The following is a 16,523-nucleotide window of genomic DNA, read 5'->3' as shown; positions in this document are numbered from 1 at the left end:
TTATGCAACACAGGTCCTTATACATCTGCCCTATAAAATGTATACGTATAGGACCTGTTCGGGCCCCTTTCTAATAGCTTGGTTTGGGGATGTCTTTCCTTGTGTACTTAGGCATGAATAAGATCTGCAAAGTTCTTCCGATTGAGAGTGGTTAACTTGAAGAGAATAATGCACATTTCTTCTGCTTTATAAAAGCTACATTGCTTCCCTGTAGGATCAGGCGTCAAATGTAAACTCATGGAGTTGACACAAAGATCTGTTCACGGTAACAATTGAACATGTCTTCTGATTTTTTTACAATCTTGTCAGGACATGAAGATCTATGGTTAAAGATTACTTTGTCCTACCATTTCCACAGGTTTGTGAGTAAAAAAAAAAAAAAAGCTGGTGGCAGGGGTTTGCTAGCAATTTTTTGTGGAACTGGAACATGCTTCTAGATAGTCTCAGAAATAGAGAAAAACTTATGTCTTCCCGAAAGACACTGGAATTTATTGTCCTGTATAGTCTGTTTCTGGCACTTCCAGCGCTAAAGTGTGAATTTTTGTTATTTTGTCCTGGAAAAGTGTATTCAGTGAGCAATTATTTGCAAATACAGCTGCAGTGTCATTTTCACACTAACTGCTCTCACTCAAGGCTTGCGCCTCAATTACCTAAGGTTAGGAATGGCGTAGAGAAAGCCTTGCGCAGTCCGAAGCAACAACCATTTGTATATCAATTGAATATCGCATTGTAAAGTGGCACATCAAGCAAGTAAAAGGACATTTTAATAGTACATACTCCTCATCACAATCGAATTCTGATTGGGAAATTTTCGAGGAGAAATGTGCTGCTTGGAAGACCCTAGTATAAATGTGTTTTAATTGTTGCCATTATTTATATTATATTCTAGCTGACAATAAAGGCTCTCCATTTGTACCCTGAGGCTGGACTGGGCGGACCAGAGTGTTGCCTCCGTGTTTCTCTCATGCCACTTCGTCTTAATATTGACCAAGTAAGTTCTGAATTTCATTTTCCTAAATGTACCTTTTTACATATATCCCACTCTCCTTGCATTCCATTAAATCATCTATGCCCTTGGCTTCCCTCATGCAGATATCTATCTTAAGATACAGCAACACCGTTACGATCGAAACACTTCACTATGTTTGCATTATTTGCTGGCTACTGTGACCTACCAGTTGGTACCCTTTGTTAACATACTGTTATTCTTATTTCCGATGTGCACTTCTAACTACAGATTTTTCACCTTGTGTAACCCCCAACATGCTCCGGAGTCGATCTAGAAATTCTTTAGATTAGCTCCTGCGCGCACCGGTAGGCAGTACCATTGGCCTCCTCTGGAACGGTGTCCCACCTATAGACATTTTGGCAAGGAGTCGCTTATAAATGCCTCCTCTGCTTTTTGACATCAGTACCTCATTTTGCAGGTTGAATCCAGAGCCAACTCATTGCGATTTCTGTATTTACTAAAGTTTGATTTCCAAACGTTTAGGCAGTGTGCACGAATGTTGCCCCCTAAAATATGTGAATTTTAAACCATGTCACAAACAGATTTTATTTACAGACCCCCACACCTTCAATCTTTTCTTCCTTGGCACCTGATATGACATGGCAAGAACTGTGAGAAATGTTCCATGAGGCACCGAAGGCCACGAGAGAGCAGAAAACTAAGCTCACAAAATGGGATTGGTTCCTTTCAAAATCTCAAGGGTGCTCTTATTCTTGCTTTCCTTCTTTAGGTTTTTCAAAGTCCAAGGGACAAATCTAGGAGGAAATTCAAGAAAAATAAACTAAGTAGCTTGCTGTCTAGATGCTCTAGTTCCCAGGAGCAGTCACAAAGTCGACCTCCAGTTCGGACCAGATGCTTTGTAGCTGATGTGCCCTGAGTTTCTTGGTTATAGTTGCCTCTGAAGCAAATTGTGTCCTTCAGAACAAATTCTGAAATTCAGAGCAGATTTCTGTAACAGCCCTTTCCTCCGTGCCAGCTGACCTTGTTCAGAGTGAGCCTGATCCACCTCCAGCAACTGGCCATCCACCAAATGCTCCACTGAAGGCTCTTCCTGCTGCTCTTTTATCAGCACCTCCTTTGGCTCCAGTGGCACTGGATCCAACACCAATTGCAGATCCTGAGCCATCTTAGGCAAGGGTTTGCCCTATGTCACATTACACCATTGGTAAATTTGAGCCTCCTATTGAGGAAGCCTCTCCTCTGGTTCTTTTTTGTCAGTATCAGTAGTACCATAGTTTCAAGAATATTTGGCCACTGACACTCTCCAATGCCTCTACCATGTTCCATATGCCGAAGTGAAGGAGGAGGATCACTTACCCCCTAATTACACTGACTTTAAGAAGGCCTGTGGTTTGTATACCTCACTAGAGGCTCAACTAAATTTGCCTTGGGGCCTCCCCACTAAGGAGAGTGCCTATTATGTCATAGTAGTTTGCATGGCTATGGAGGTCTCAGACTAGCACACATGGAACATACAAAAGCCAGTATTTTGACCCAGCCCGTCTGCTTGGGACTCTTACTTTTATCAGTCCCTGACTGATCTGATCAGTGTTTTTTACAGGAGAAATGCATATTTGTAGGCACGCATGAGGTTGATTGACTTAAGAGCGTGGACTCTCGTTTGTGAAACTCCGCAACTGTATGGCTGGATGTTTGGTCTGACCATAAGTACGGAGTAAATGGCACCAGTATACCCGAGACATCTGACTAGATGTTGTGCCATTGTTCTGTCCGGTCTAAATGATGTTAGTTGAAGACTGAGTTGCTCTGAGGAATCCTCTGTTAAGGTTAAATGCATTGGCTGTGCTTTTGGATAAACAACCTGAATAAAAAACAATAATATATCAATAGGATCTTGGATTCAGTCACTGAATTTATACGTTTGTCTGTTGCCTCTCAGGCATCATGCTTAGATGTGTTCCACTGGGCTTTCCAAGTGGTAAATATCTTTAGATGGTGCCAGATTTTATTGGTATGAAATCTGATGCAGCTCAAGATCAATAAGTTCACATCAGCTATGGCTTGCTTCTTGGAGTTACTATCCCCTGCTTGCAAAATCCACCTGCAGTAGTGAAAATGTAGGGACTACTTGGTGGGCTTTTCCTATCGCCTGAGGGAGTCCTCCAAACCTAGTGCAAGCTTTTCACAACTTTGAGGTCTGGGTTTTGACAGAGGATAAGATCAACAGCAGCATTATCAGTCCTTTTTATCTCCCACCACCACAGACAAACCTCTTTAGTCCCCCTCCAACTAGTTGGGGATAGAATCCTGCACTGCCCCCCCGCTGGTGCTTAATTACATTGGAGAAATAGATCCTTCAGATTCTTCATTTTTCTTTGCTGGTCACCCTTTCACGCATTCCTCAGTTTGCATCCAAACATTGGCCTATCATGCAGATGCTCCCTGAAGAAAGGGTCCTGATGTTTCACACATAGAGTGTGATCAAAGTGGTACCCAATACAGAAAGAAGAAAAGGATTTTGCTCTCACTTCTCCCCAATGCCCAAGAAACATGGGGGCCTATGACCCATTTTAGACATCAGATTGCTGTACCTGCTTCTCAAAAGCAGAAAATCAGAATGACAACTTGTGACTATGTTCTGTTGACCTTTAGACCTTGAGGATTGGATTGTGACATTGGACCTGCTGGATGCTTATTTTCATGTACTGATCCTGCAGTCCCACATGAAGTATCTTCACTTTGTGGTGAGGTCAGAACTCTTTCAATTACATTTTCTGCCCTTCAGCCTTATATCTTCCCCTCTGTGTTTATGAAGAGCATGTTGGTTGTTGCAACCCATCTTCCCAGGTCCAAGATACATGTATGTCCAAGATGACTGGCTGTTGAAGTCGTGTTCTCCATAGCTAGCCTTCCTGTTGGTGGTGATGCCATTGTGTCAACCCTGGGGCTCAATATCAAAGAGCCAAAATACTCTCTTCAGTCTGTGCAGAGGATTATATTTGTAGAGGATATTCTGGTCACAGTGACTTTGAAAGCCTTTCGGTCCCTGCACAGAATCTGGGAGTATTCTGACTTTCTGGTGTTTCAGGCACAACACTTGTTTTGGCCCTGATGGTTCTGAGGATTTTTTCTGGTGTGGGCATTGTGCATCCTGCAGGTGTTTCATAACTCATTGGCATGTGTGGGCCCTGCAATGGAATCTGATACTGCAATACACCTAGCATTTGGTATGTCTGTCAAACCACATCTGCATCTATGATGATGTGTCTCAGGACTTTCAGTGTTAGATGTTGGATACCAATCTGATGCATCAGCATTCCCCTTGCCCCCCAGAGCTCAGACTGGTGACAGAGCATCATCTCTGGGCTGGGAAGTTCACATAGAGAAGCTAACGATGAGCAGTCTCTGGTCTCAGATAGAGCAGCTTCATCATATAAACTTTCATCAGCTGCGAGCCATGTGTCTGGCTTTAATAATCTTTTTACCCTCTATCAATGGCAAGACGATTCTGGTGATAACGGACAGCACAACTGCCATGTGGTACTGCACCTAGCGGAGCAAAGTGGGATCTAGTGCCGTCTCTCTGGAGGCTCTGAGGCTTTAGCTAGTAATGTACAGAATTTCCCTGAAAGTCACCCATCCTGCTTGACTCAGTATCGGAGCTGACAAACTCAGCAGGCAGCATCTTTCTGACTGCAAATAGTGTCTAAACTTTTTGTAGGCTCAGGGTGTCTTCACCCAGAGGGTTGTTCCCTTGGCAAAACGTTTTACTTTCTCTGAAAGAACACATTGTCTGCCCTTCTGCACTTTTGACTTTTCTCTTCTAGGAGACAAGTCCTGACTTCTTTGGGACTCCGGTGTCCCCTATGCATTACCACCTTTGCTGCTGAGCTTACTGGTCCTTAAGAATGTTAAGAGGAATGAGCACAGTTCATTTCGGTATTGTCCCAGGCTGAGCTTAGAGGGTTTTATATTCTCAAACCTTGACTCTGAGCATATGCTCTTCACTTTGACCTCACCTTTGGGAGAGTCTATTGTCCCAACAAATAGTCATGGCTTTTCACATGAACCTTCCAATCTACATCTTCGTGCATGGCTATTGAGCAGAATCAACTAAGAGGTTTTGATCTTCTGTCAGTAGTGGCTGCTATCAATGTGGCTTCTTGCTGTTCCTCTACCAAGTCTATATATTCAGATGGTTAGGCGAAATTTGTCCTTTGGTATGAAGAAAAGTTGACCCCATGCATGAGAAATTGCCTGAATTTCAGTTGTTTATATTGCTTTTTCCAGGAAGACTTGCCTGTGGTTACAGTTAAGCTTATTTGTTGTTCCTCTTTATCCAAGTTAACCATTGTGATGCATTTCTTAAAAAGGCTTTCACATGTTTCTCCTTGCTCTTTTTATATGCCACAGTAGGACCTTCATTTAACCTTGAAACTTCTGGATGTGTACTGAACTCTGAACCTGAAAAAAATTGTATTTGACATTACAATCACTTCTGTGCGTTGTCAGCAAGCTGCAGGCCATCTCAGGGCAGCCTTTGTATACTTTATTTTTCCCAGACAACTGGTATTTAAGACCCTTGCAAAATTTCACTCTAAAGTGGCATCCATTTCCATCAGGGGCAGTCCATCAGAGTGCCAGAACAACTTTTTCTATCACACCCTTTCAGAGAGGATCAGAGACCTCACTGGTTAGATCCACAACAGGCACTTAGGTTTTACATTGATAGAATTAAGGAATATCCCTTTGCTGATCAATTGTTTATTGGGTCCTCTGGTGTAAAAAACAAGTAAGACTGTCCAGAAGAGAACCTTATGCCGAGCAAATATCCTCTACATCAAACAACGCTATTCCTTGCCCAGAAAGGACTCTCTGGAGGGCTTATTCCGTGAGAGCAAAAGGCTTTGGCACAGGGTTTTCTGGTTTTGGGCACCTCGTAAGCAACTATATGGGTTTCTGTCCATACTTCTATCCACTACCACTACATCAATCTCATATCCACAGGGATGGCCATTTGGCTTGCTCAGGCCTGCAGGACTTCCTGCTACAAGCCTACTCCTCAGACTCACCTCCTTTGAGCGGGCATTGCTTTGGTATTGGTTCATAAGGTGAGTCATCTCTGATTGGGAGTATCCATCGGACGAATGTGTTATCTTTGGCAACAGACTTTTTGGTGGATTATCTATCTAATCACAGATTCCTCACTGCCTACCCTCTTCCGCATTCTGTGGAGTGTACTTTTGTTAAAGTTCCATGCTAGATTTGCACACTGTCAGCGATACTCTGTGTCTGAGTGCAAAACAAGATATAATATTTGAACTGATATCTCATAGAGACTTCTAGCTGCAAATCTTTACCTCAGAATAATTCCCAGGCATCAGACTAGAACCTACATTTTTTAGCAATACCCCTGCGTGCCAGAAGGTGGTGGTGTTCTGGTCAGTGGAATCCACACAGGAATTGACCTGAGTGGTGCCTATAAAATCACCACTTCAGCAGAACAATTATTTTCTTTCCACACCACTCAGGATAGACCCAGAGAAAGCTGCCCCCAGATTTTGTTTCGACTTTTTCTTCAACTTTTAGTTGCAAATTTAAGAATTTCTTTGCCTGGTGTGTTAGTGATGTCCCCTAAGAAGCCAGCAGGTTTTAAAACATATGGTCACAGGCATATGTCTGCGACAGATCCTCAATTGGTTTGCCTATATTGATTGGTGCAGGATCACAACTCCAAGACCTGCGAGGACTGCCACGCTATTAATCCCAAGCTGCTGAGGATACGGTTCCTGAAGCTCCGCGCCACCCGATGTCAGTCTACCCTGCGATGCTCTTAATCCCAGTCGTGTGGAGGGTCCCGGGATCGCTCATGGAGCCACTGCCAACAGTCCTCATCACGATCCAAGTTGTCGGGTAGATCCCACAAGCCGAAGAAGTCTAACATGCTGAAGCCGTCTTCAACTTTATTTGTCAGTTCAAGTCATCACACTTGGTGTGCGAGTATTGGCACTCTACGACTCGCTCTATGGTGGAACCGGGGCCAGGTTCTGATCTGTGCCTTCTCTTCTTTCTTGGAGCTGCAGCAACCCCTGCCCAACTTTGAGTTTTACGGGGTGACGCACCTCATATTTGGATGACCCAACCCCTCTGACATGCCTTCGGTCCCCACAGTTGTGGGAGAGGTCTCTACTGGTTCTCCGGCAGACAATTGTCCACCACCATCACTCTGCTCCTGGGGACCCTTGTTTACTCGCTCAGGACCCACCACTCCCAGGAACTCCTCCCAGCCTCTACTTTCAGGATCAATCCCTGTACGTTCCCTACCACTCCACCGGACAGGGAATCCAAAAGACTGGATACCTTTGCTAAGAGGATTTTCTCTTCCACTAGCCTAGAACTGCAGTCAGTGAACATTGCATGCCTTTTGGGTTGATACACCCACTCCGTGTAGGATGTGGTTGTGCAAGTGCTCCCTAGGGTCTTGGAGGAGGCACGAGCGATTCTTTCCCAAGCTATTGCCGACAGATGAGATGCAGCAAAGTTAACCATCAGATGTGGACTTAATACACCTTTCTCCCTGGGCAGAGGGGTTTCATCATCAGTGGCACTTAGACGTCATGCCTGACTGAGAACCACTGGATTGCCGTAGGGTGTCCAAGCTTTGCTCATGGACATGCCCTTTGATTGCTCTCGCCTCTCTGGTGACAAGGCAGGCTCAGCATTGGACAGCAGAGCTATAGCTAGGTCCTTAGACCTATCCATAGTCCCATGCCAACCCTAGTCTGCTTTTCGCCCCTTACGGTAGGTGCACCCTACAACAGCTCTTTCCGTCCAGCTGCCAAGACCAACTGGCTTCCCTGCTTTTTCATGGCCACGGACGCAGTTCTCACAGACCACGTGGGACCACCAGCCGGAGTTTGGGTCAATCCGAAGTGGCAGCTGCAGCCTCCAAACCCCTTTAGATTGCGCTTCTTCCAGCATGGGCACCCAGTGGGAGGCAATATTGACCATCACCTGCCGCACTGGCAGTCCATAACATCGGACAAATGGGTTTTGCAAATAGAACAGAGAGACTACTCATCCCCTTTCTGCCACCCATTTATGACCAGCAGACGAGGACCATCTCTCCTTACTCCACCAGGAATTGTCAGCCCTTTTGGCCAAAGTGGTCATAGAGATGGTGCCAGCATCAATAGTCAGTTATGGTTGATGCTACCTTTTTGGTGTCCAAAAAGGATGTAAGCCTTTGTCCTGTCATTGATCTGCGCCTTCTCAACTTCCTTCTGAGAAAAGAAATGTTCAAGATGCTCATCTTAGCTCAGGTCCTGTCTGCCATGGACCCTAGATGGTGACATTGGAGTGGCGGGATGCATATTCCCGCATCACCGTCCTGCCCGCCCACAGGCACTACCTGCGGTTCACGTGGGCTGACTACACTTTAAATTTGACACGCTCCCCTTTGGCCTCACCAAAGTGATGATGGTGGTTGCAGCACATCTGTGGACGTCAGTGATGCCAGTCTTCTCTTCCGTCGATTATTGGCTGTTAGTCGGTCTTGCACCAGGCAGTCGTCTCCTACATCTAGAATATGGCAGACCTCTTGCATTCAGTGGTGTTCACTGTCAACATGCCAGTCATCCCTGACTCCCCCTCAGAATCTCCCTTTCATCGGGGTTGTTCTGGACACAGTGCAGTTCCGGGTCTATCCTCACAACTGACGAGTCCAGGATATTCAGGCTGTTTTACCAATGGTTCAGCCTCTAGCCTGAATTTCTATGAGACTGACTCTGAGGCTGTTGGGCCTCATGGGCTCCTGCATACTTCTTGTGACACATGCCTGTTGGCATATGAAGGCTCTGCAGTGGGACCTGAAGTTGGCACAGCATTAGGGGAATCTCTCTGACCTGGTCCAGAACTCGAAGGTAACTGCAAGAGACCTGCAGTGGTGGCTGACAATCCACAATTGGGTCAGTGGCAGATCCCTCTCTCTCCCTCAGCCAGGACTGTAGTGACAGATGTGTTGCTCCTGGGCCAGGGCAGCCATCTTAAAGAGGTGGGATCAGGGGTCTCTGGTCTGCGACAGAGTTTGGGCTTTACATCAACCTGTTGGCACTCTGGGTGATCCGCTTGGCATTGAAAGCCTTTCTTCCTTCGGTCAAGGGAAGGTGTGTACAGGTATTCACAGACAACACCACCACCATGTGGTACTCTAACAGACCGGGTGTGGTGGGGTCTCGGAGCCTTTGTCAAAAGGCCCTGTGCCCCTGGATATGGCTTGAACATCAGGGCATTTCCCTAGTGGTTCAGCACCTGGTGGCCTCTCTAAACGCCAGGGCAGGCAAGGTCAGCCATCGATGCCTAGCAGATTACAAACGGCATCTACATCCAAAGGTGGTGCAAGGTCTGTTTAAAGAGTGGGGAGAGCCTTGGTTAGATCTGTTCACCTCTGCCGAGAATGCAGTGTCAGCAGTTTGTCACACAGAAGTTTCACAAGACAATTCTTGCTCTGAGATGCTTTTCGCCTCGGGTAGAATTGCGGCCTCCTGTACGCTTTGCAGGCAATACCGCTCCTGTCCAGAGTTCTCATAAAGATCAGGAAAAACCGGGCCCAAGTTATTCTTATGGCTCCGGATTCAGCAGGGACAGTCTGGTATAGTAAGGACCTGAGCGCGCCTATCAGTCCTTCGTTTAGACTGCCCCTACAGGAGGAACTTTTGTCACAGCGGCAGGGCTGAGTCCTGCACCCAAACCTGCACACACTTCACCTTCAGGGATGGAGGTTGAGCAGTGACAGTCCACAGCTTTCAACCTTCCTCCTGAAGTCTGTGATGTTATTCTGGCAGCCAGGCGTCCCTCCACCAAGACGTAATATGTCTGCTGTTAAGACAAGTTTATGGCATGGTGACACATCCAAGGCTGTTGATCCATTTTCTCTAAGTTCCATTGTTTGTTCTCTTTTTTGGCCAAGCAGAACTCTGCTATGGGCGCTGTTAAGTTATTTTGCCACCATTTCAGCATTCTTGTGGTTGGCGGATCAACCTTCTTTGTTAAAGTCATGTGTTGTGACTAGATTTCTCAAAGGTCTACAACACATGTTCTCTCCCAGGCCATTCATCGTGTCCCAATGGAATCTTAATCTAGTCTTGATCTTTCTTGTGTGTGCCTTTCAAGTGACTGCTCAACTGCCCACTCTGCCTGCATACCTTGAAAATGGTTTTTGTAGTGGCTATACATCCACCAGGAGGGTCAGCAAACTGCAGGCACTCTCTGTGCACCCTTCTTTTACCACCTTTTAGCCAGACAAGCTGGTTCTTTGGTCCAGTGCTTCCCTTCTCCAGAAAGTTGTGACATCTTTTCATGTAGGTCAAAACATCACCTTGCCTCCATTCTTTGCTCTGCCTCACCCTTCTAAAGAAGAGGAGAGACTCCATTGTCTGGCTCTAATAGGAGCATTATTGTTCTACCTACATCGCACAAGAAAGGGAAGGGAAGGGCGTGCAGAAAAAAACCATCTCCCCATGGATAGTACTCTGCATAGAGATCTGCTATGCACTGGTCAAAAGCAACCACCTGAGATGTTTGTGTGCGTGTTCCACCAGAGATAAGACTGCGACCACTGAGTTAGCTTTTGGAGTCCCTATCCTGGGCATCTGTCAGGCAGCAACGTGGGTGTCCTTGCACATATTGACCAATCACTACTCCCTAGATAGTCAGGGTTGTCGTAGTGGGCATTTCGCCCTTTTGGTCCTGCAGGACATTTTGGTGTAATCGTTTGCAGACCCATCTCTGAGGAGACATTGCCTGAGTATCTATTCAATGGTAAGGAATCTGTGGCTAGAAGTCTCTATAAGATGAACAAGTTACTTACCTTTGGTAATGCTGTATCTGGTAGAGACACTTATACAGATGCTGATTCCTTACTGACCCTCTTTTCCTTTCTGCTCCGTGAGCATATTTCATAGGGTCATTTCTAATGGCCTTAGCACTACACACCAGTGTGTTTCGTATTTCTGACGTGGAAAGTCATTGATGTCAGTGCGCTTGGGTGGCGCCTATGTAGGCACTACGCATGTTACTTCCAGGGCGGAAGACACCAGTCTGGAGCTGAACAGCGCCACCTTCTGGCACGTAGGGGTACTGCTTGAAAATTTCCAGTCTGACTCTTGGGGATTTTTCTAAGGTAAAGAATCTACAGCTTGATAGTCTCTACCAGATAAAGCATTCTTGAAAGCAAATAACGCTTTTATCAGTGTGCAAGTTAGCATCTATATGCGACTCCATGTCATTATGGCCTAGTTAGCAGAGAATCTATGAGGAGGGCAATGGTGCCATCTGCAGTTGCACAAGAGCTGTTTCAGAGATTTTATCGGAACAAGTCTGGTGCCTGGGGAGATTAATAATGTGAGAAATCTGCGGTTAGAAAGAGTATCCACAAAAAAATAGTGTTACCAAAGCTAAGTAACTTATTCTCTCGCTTTCTGTTCCAGGATGCCTTGTTTTTCTTGAAGGATTTCTTCACCAGTTTAGCAGCAGAAATCAATCCTGTGATTCAGATGGAAGTTGGGACTGAAGGTAATTTTCAATAAAAGGGATTTAGGACAATGAGCCTTGATGAGCTATTGGGCCTTTTGGGGTGTTGACACCAGTGTAAACGTATGGCTTTTCCTCCTCCGCCTGTTGAATTAATCATTTATTCTATTGTTTACAATGTTGTTGCAGTATTAAAAAGTAATCATAGATATCGCACACCATTCACAGTCCCAGAATAGTGTCTAAAAATCCAAATCTGATGTATATTGTTTTATCCTTATCGCCTGCTGCCGAGGGCTATAGCAGTTGTTAAAATCCCAGAACCCTGCAGCGAGGGCCTATAACGAGGCAGAGGGCCTTTAACAACTGGTATAGCCTGAGGCAGAAGGGCTATAAGTCTGTTAGAACATTCCACCCGCGAAGGGTAGAATGTTCTGAATTGAAACATAAAGACAAACATTGAAATGTTGGAGCAGAAGACTAATACCAGTCATTATAAGCCCCAAGCTGCTCCATTGTTTTCATTGGAGCTCTCAACATTCCATAGTTCTAATCTACTTTTCTCTTCTCATCTCTTGCAAACCTTACACCACCTCACAGCAGATATGTAGTGGGTGCCTGTTCAGTTTATAAAATGAAGTCAGAGATCCCTCGGATAGTGTAGCATGATCGGCTTCTGCAGTCCATTCAATGGTGGAAGACATCATTACCAGAGGGCCTCCTCACTCCATGCCCTTTAAAAATCTGTGATGGATTGTTGGGTTTCTTTGCTGTTAAAATGCATCTTACATCGTACAAGGCAGAAAATGCCACGGTTCTGACCACTTTTTGCAGGAGACCCCACCAGTTGGAGTTTTGCTACTGTTTCACCTTGTTCTTCACTTTCTCCAAAGACTAGTGAGAACTGGAATCTTTGCCAATGTGCTTTTCTAACCTTTGGCAATGAGAATCTGTATTTTGTAGTTAATTTCTTCATTGGTAGTGGCCATTTTCTTTGCTTTTTATTTGATAGAGACTTCTAGCTGCAGATTCCTTACCTTTGTAGTCTCCCCAGATGTCAGACTGGATCTGGAAGGTTTTACTGAGCAGGTCCCCCTTTGTGCGAGTAGGTGGCATTGATCGGCTCCGTGTCTGTCGTCGGTGTCGTCCGCCCCCGAAAGGACATGGCAGGCCGTATATAGGTGCCAACCAGGCGCCTAACATCAGTTCTTTTCTTTCCATGCCAGCAAAGCACTGATCTGAAGATAGCTGCCCCTTAGTCAATTTTAGACTGACTTTTTTCGCCTTTTTGTTTCACTCCTGATGTGACGAGGATATCTTCTAGAAAGATAGGATTCAAGCTCTTCAGATCCTGTCATCAGACGATGTCCTTGATGGATCCACACCTCATGTGTCTTTGGTGTCTGAAGCACAACCACGACCCAAAGTCGTGCTCCGAGTGACGGGCCAAGCATCCGAAGGCTTTAATTGAGTGCTCTCTGAAGCTGTTGGTGGCCTGGCACATGACTCAGCAAGTCGAGATCCCGGTTGAGAGGACGGTCTCGGGATTAGTCCAAAGTCGTCGTCGTCGTCCTACTCCAAATCCTCTTGGCAATCGGGTAAGTTGAAGTACAAGAAAAATCCAAGAAGCCGAAGTGCTCTTCGACTTCTCCTTGCCCGTTGACCAACGAGACACGAGAGCCTCAACGCTCTAGGCCTCGTTCTGCAAACCTGCGCCTGGGCTGACTCTGTACCTCCCTGAGTTCGCTGGAGCAACCCCTGCCCAACTCTGTGGGTTCTGTGTGGCCATGCACCTAATTTTTGGCGCAGACCGATCCTGCTTGAGTGCCTTTGAGCCCTGCAGAGTCAGAGAGGGCCTCTTGGGTTCTGAGGCTTCGGCTTCAGCGCTGAGGGGCTCTCTGGGATCTAGGCCTGGATCTGGACCAGCGCCATTTGTTCCAGCTTGACCTTCTCCCACTCCAGTCTTGACACTCCCGGCACTGCCAGTACGCAAGAGTGGTGCCATCTCCATTGTAATCCCCGACACAGAGCCGGATGGTTGTCATATAACACCGACTGGCGCTAGTAGGAGCCTTGCCTCCTCGTTCAGATCCTGAGCACTTTTCCTATGGGCTAGACATTGGGGATGAATGCGAGAGGTTGTTGTACCCTTTAAAGTATCAGTCCCATGAAGCAGTGGCTTGGTGTGAAGGATTGGGTGAGGCCAGTGGACCGAACACTTCTCCAGATACTGATATGCTTTCTCCCCCTATCTTGGCTACGGAGGATGGAGCTTCTTATGCTATGGTGGTGAGGAGAACAGCTGAGGTCCTGGACCTTCAGCTGTCCTTAGAACCCCTGCTTCTATTCAATGATGCCCTCAGCGACGTCCTGGTGGGTACCTGGTCCAAACCCAGCACAGGGGCTCCTGTGAACAGGACAATTGCCTGTTCTCTTTGCCCTGCACCTGGGGATCCAAGTTTCTTGACACAACACCCCACCCCTAAGAGCTTGATGGTCCAGGACTACCTGCAAGGGTGCGGTCCCTTTAACTTCCCTGAATACGGAATACAAAAGTTTGGACTCAATTGGGAGAAAGATGTTTTCTTCTGCAAGCCTTTGATGCAGTCCATGAACACTCCATGCCTTTTGAGCCGTTACTCCCGCATACTATTGGATATGGTTGCTGCCACAGGTCCTGCAACTCTTCTACGAAGATCAAGGTAGTCAGTCTTCCCCTATTTCGTTGACTGTTGGAGGCGGGCTCGCCACCAGCTGTCGTCTTCCATCTCCAGACTACAGCGGACCTCCTGCATTTGCTGGGGTTTGCTATAAATGTGCCAAAGTCACACCTGACTCCCTCTCAGACACTTGCTTTCATCTGAGCTGTTCAGGAAACAGTGCAGATTTGGGCCAATCCTCCGGAGCGGCGAGTCCAGGATATTTAGGCTATGATACCGATGTTTGAGCCTCTATCCTGGATTTTGGTGAGAATCACTTTAAGGCTGCTGGGCCTCATGGCCTCCTGCATCCTGCTGATGACACATACCAGATGGCATATGTGGGCTCTGCAGTGGGACTTGAAGTTCCAGTGAGTAATGCATCAGGGGACTCACCTCAACAAGGTTGAGATGTCGAAGGGAACTACAAAAGATCTGCAGTGGTGGTTAACGAACCGCTAGTGGGTCAGAGGCAGATCCGTCTCTCTTCCCCAACTAGATTTGACAGTAGTGACAGATGCATCACTCCTTGGATGGGGCAGCCATCTGGGAGAGGCATTTGGGATCCGGCTGGACCTTAACTCCACATCAACAAGCTGGAGCTCCATGTAATTTGGCTGGCATTGAAAGCCTTTGTTCCCTCTGTCAAGGGAAAGATGGTGCAGGTGTTGATGGATAGCACCACCACCATGTGGTACTGCAACAAGCAGGGTTGGGCGGGGTTGTGAACCCTTTGTCAAGAGGCTCTGCACCTCTGGACATGGCTGGGACAGCAGGGCATACCAATGGTGGTTCAAATTCTTGCAGGGTTTTTTGCACGCCAGAGCCGACAAACTCCAACAAAAATGCCTACGAATAGCTTCCTCATCTGGAGGTGGCGCAAGGTCTCTTTCAGCAGTGGGGAGAGTCTTGGCTAGATCTATCCACCTCTGCCGAGGGTGTGCAATGTCAGTAGTTTTGCACATTGGAGTTTCTCGGGCAGCAATTGCTTGGAGTTTTTCGTCTCGAGTTGAGTTCAGGCATCCTGTATGTCTTTTTGCCCATGCCACTCCTGACCAGAGTTCTCAAGAAGATCAGGAATGACCATTCCCAAGTAATCCTTGTGGCTCCAGACTGCGCATGGAGATTCTGGTATCCCGAGCTGCTGAGCGTTTCCATCGAACCTCTGATCAGGCTGCCCCTTCAGGAGGATCTTTGTTGCAACAACAGCAGAGCGTTCTGCAGCTGAAGCTGCCACTCTCCGCATTCTTGTGAGAAGATTGAGCGACAGCAGTTGAAAGCCTTTGACCTCTCTCCCAAAGTCTATAATGTGATCTTGGCATCCAGACCTTCCTCCACCAAAACGATATACGCCTATTGTTAGAACAAATTTGTGGCCTGGTGCACAGACAAGTCTGTTGGCCCACTTTATGCTCCTCTTTCTGAGGTCCTGTTGTTTATCCTTTCCCTTGCCCAGGAGGGCTCTGCTCTGGATACCCTTAAGGGATGTTTGTCTGCTGTTTCTGCTTCTTTGAGGTTACCTGATAAAACTTCTTTATTTAAGTCTCCTATAGGTTCCTCAAAGGTTTTTAACACATCTTTTTCCTCCACCCCCATTCATTATGCCCCAATGGGATCTGAATTTGTTTTTGACTTTTCTGATGTGTGCTCCCTTCGAGCCTCTCCACAATTGTCCTCTCAGGCTTCTCACGTTGAGAACAGCCTTCCTTGTGGTGATTGCATCTTCCCACAAGGTGAGGAAGGCTTCGCATTAGGGCCTCTTTTCTGCCAAAAGTGGTCACGCCCTTTCATGTAGGCCAGCCCATCACCTTGCCCACTGTTTATGCACCCCCACATCCTTTTAAGGAAGAGGAGAGACTCCACCGCCTGGGCCCAAAAAGGGTGTTGGCGTATTGCCTTGCAGAAGTGGACCATCTCCAGATTGTTTGTACTCTGCATTAAGATCTGCAATGCACTGGCCAAAAAGCAACCCCCAGAGGGTTTGTGTGCTCATTCTTCCTGAGCTAAAGCTGTATTAGCACGAGGAGTTCCAATCCTTGACATTTGTCAGGTGGCAACGTGGGCATCTCTGCACATGTTTACCAAGCACTACTGCCTGGACAGTCTGGTCCATAGGGAAGTGCATTTTGCCCACTCGGTCCTGCAGGACTTTCTAGTCTGATCATGGTTCGCTGAACCACCTCCGGGGATGGTATTACTTTAGTATCTATACAAAGGTAAATTATCTGCAGCAAGAAGTCTCAATCAGACAGACTCATTACTTACCTTCGGTACCACCTTATCTGGTAAAGACTATGGTGGTCATTACAACCCTGGCGGACGGT

At 46.7% G+C, this 16,523-nt stretch overlaps 1 protein-coding gene across 1 annotated transcript in view; it reads left to right on the top strand.

Moving 5' to 3' along the window:
* The window catches only part of ATG2A (autophagy related 2A), a 2,189,461-nt gene that overhangs the window by 1,491,875 nt on the left and 681,063 nt on the right, over nt 1–16,523 (top strand). The window contains exons 34-35 of the mRNA XM_069207806.1: nt 890–991; nt 11,458–11,542. Of these exons, the coding sequence (XP_069063907.1) occupies nt 890–991; nt 11,458–11,542 (187 nt within the window). The remainder of the gene's footprint in view (nt 1–889; nt 992–11,457; nt 11,543–16,523) is intronic.

Source organism: Pleurodeles waltl, chromosome 9 (assembly GCF_031143425.1).
Source record: "Pleurodeles waltl isolate 20211129_DDA chromosome 9, aPleWal1.hap1.20221129, whole genome shotgun sequence".
In the NCBI taxonomy this organism is placed as follows: Eukaryota; Metazoa; Chordata; class Amphibia; order Caudata; family Salamandridae; genus Pleurodeles; species Pleurodeles waltl.
The sequence above is the reverse complement of the archived record's forward strand: the minus strand, read 5'-3'. Positions and strand labels throughout refer to the sequence as shown.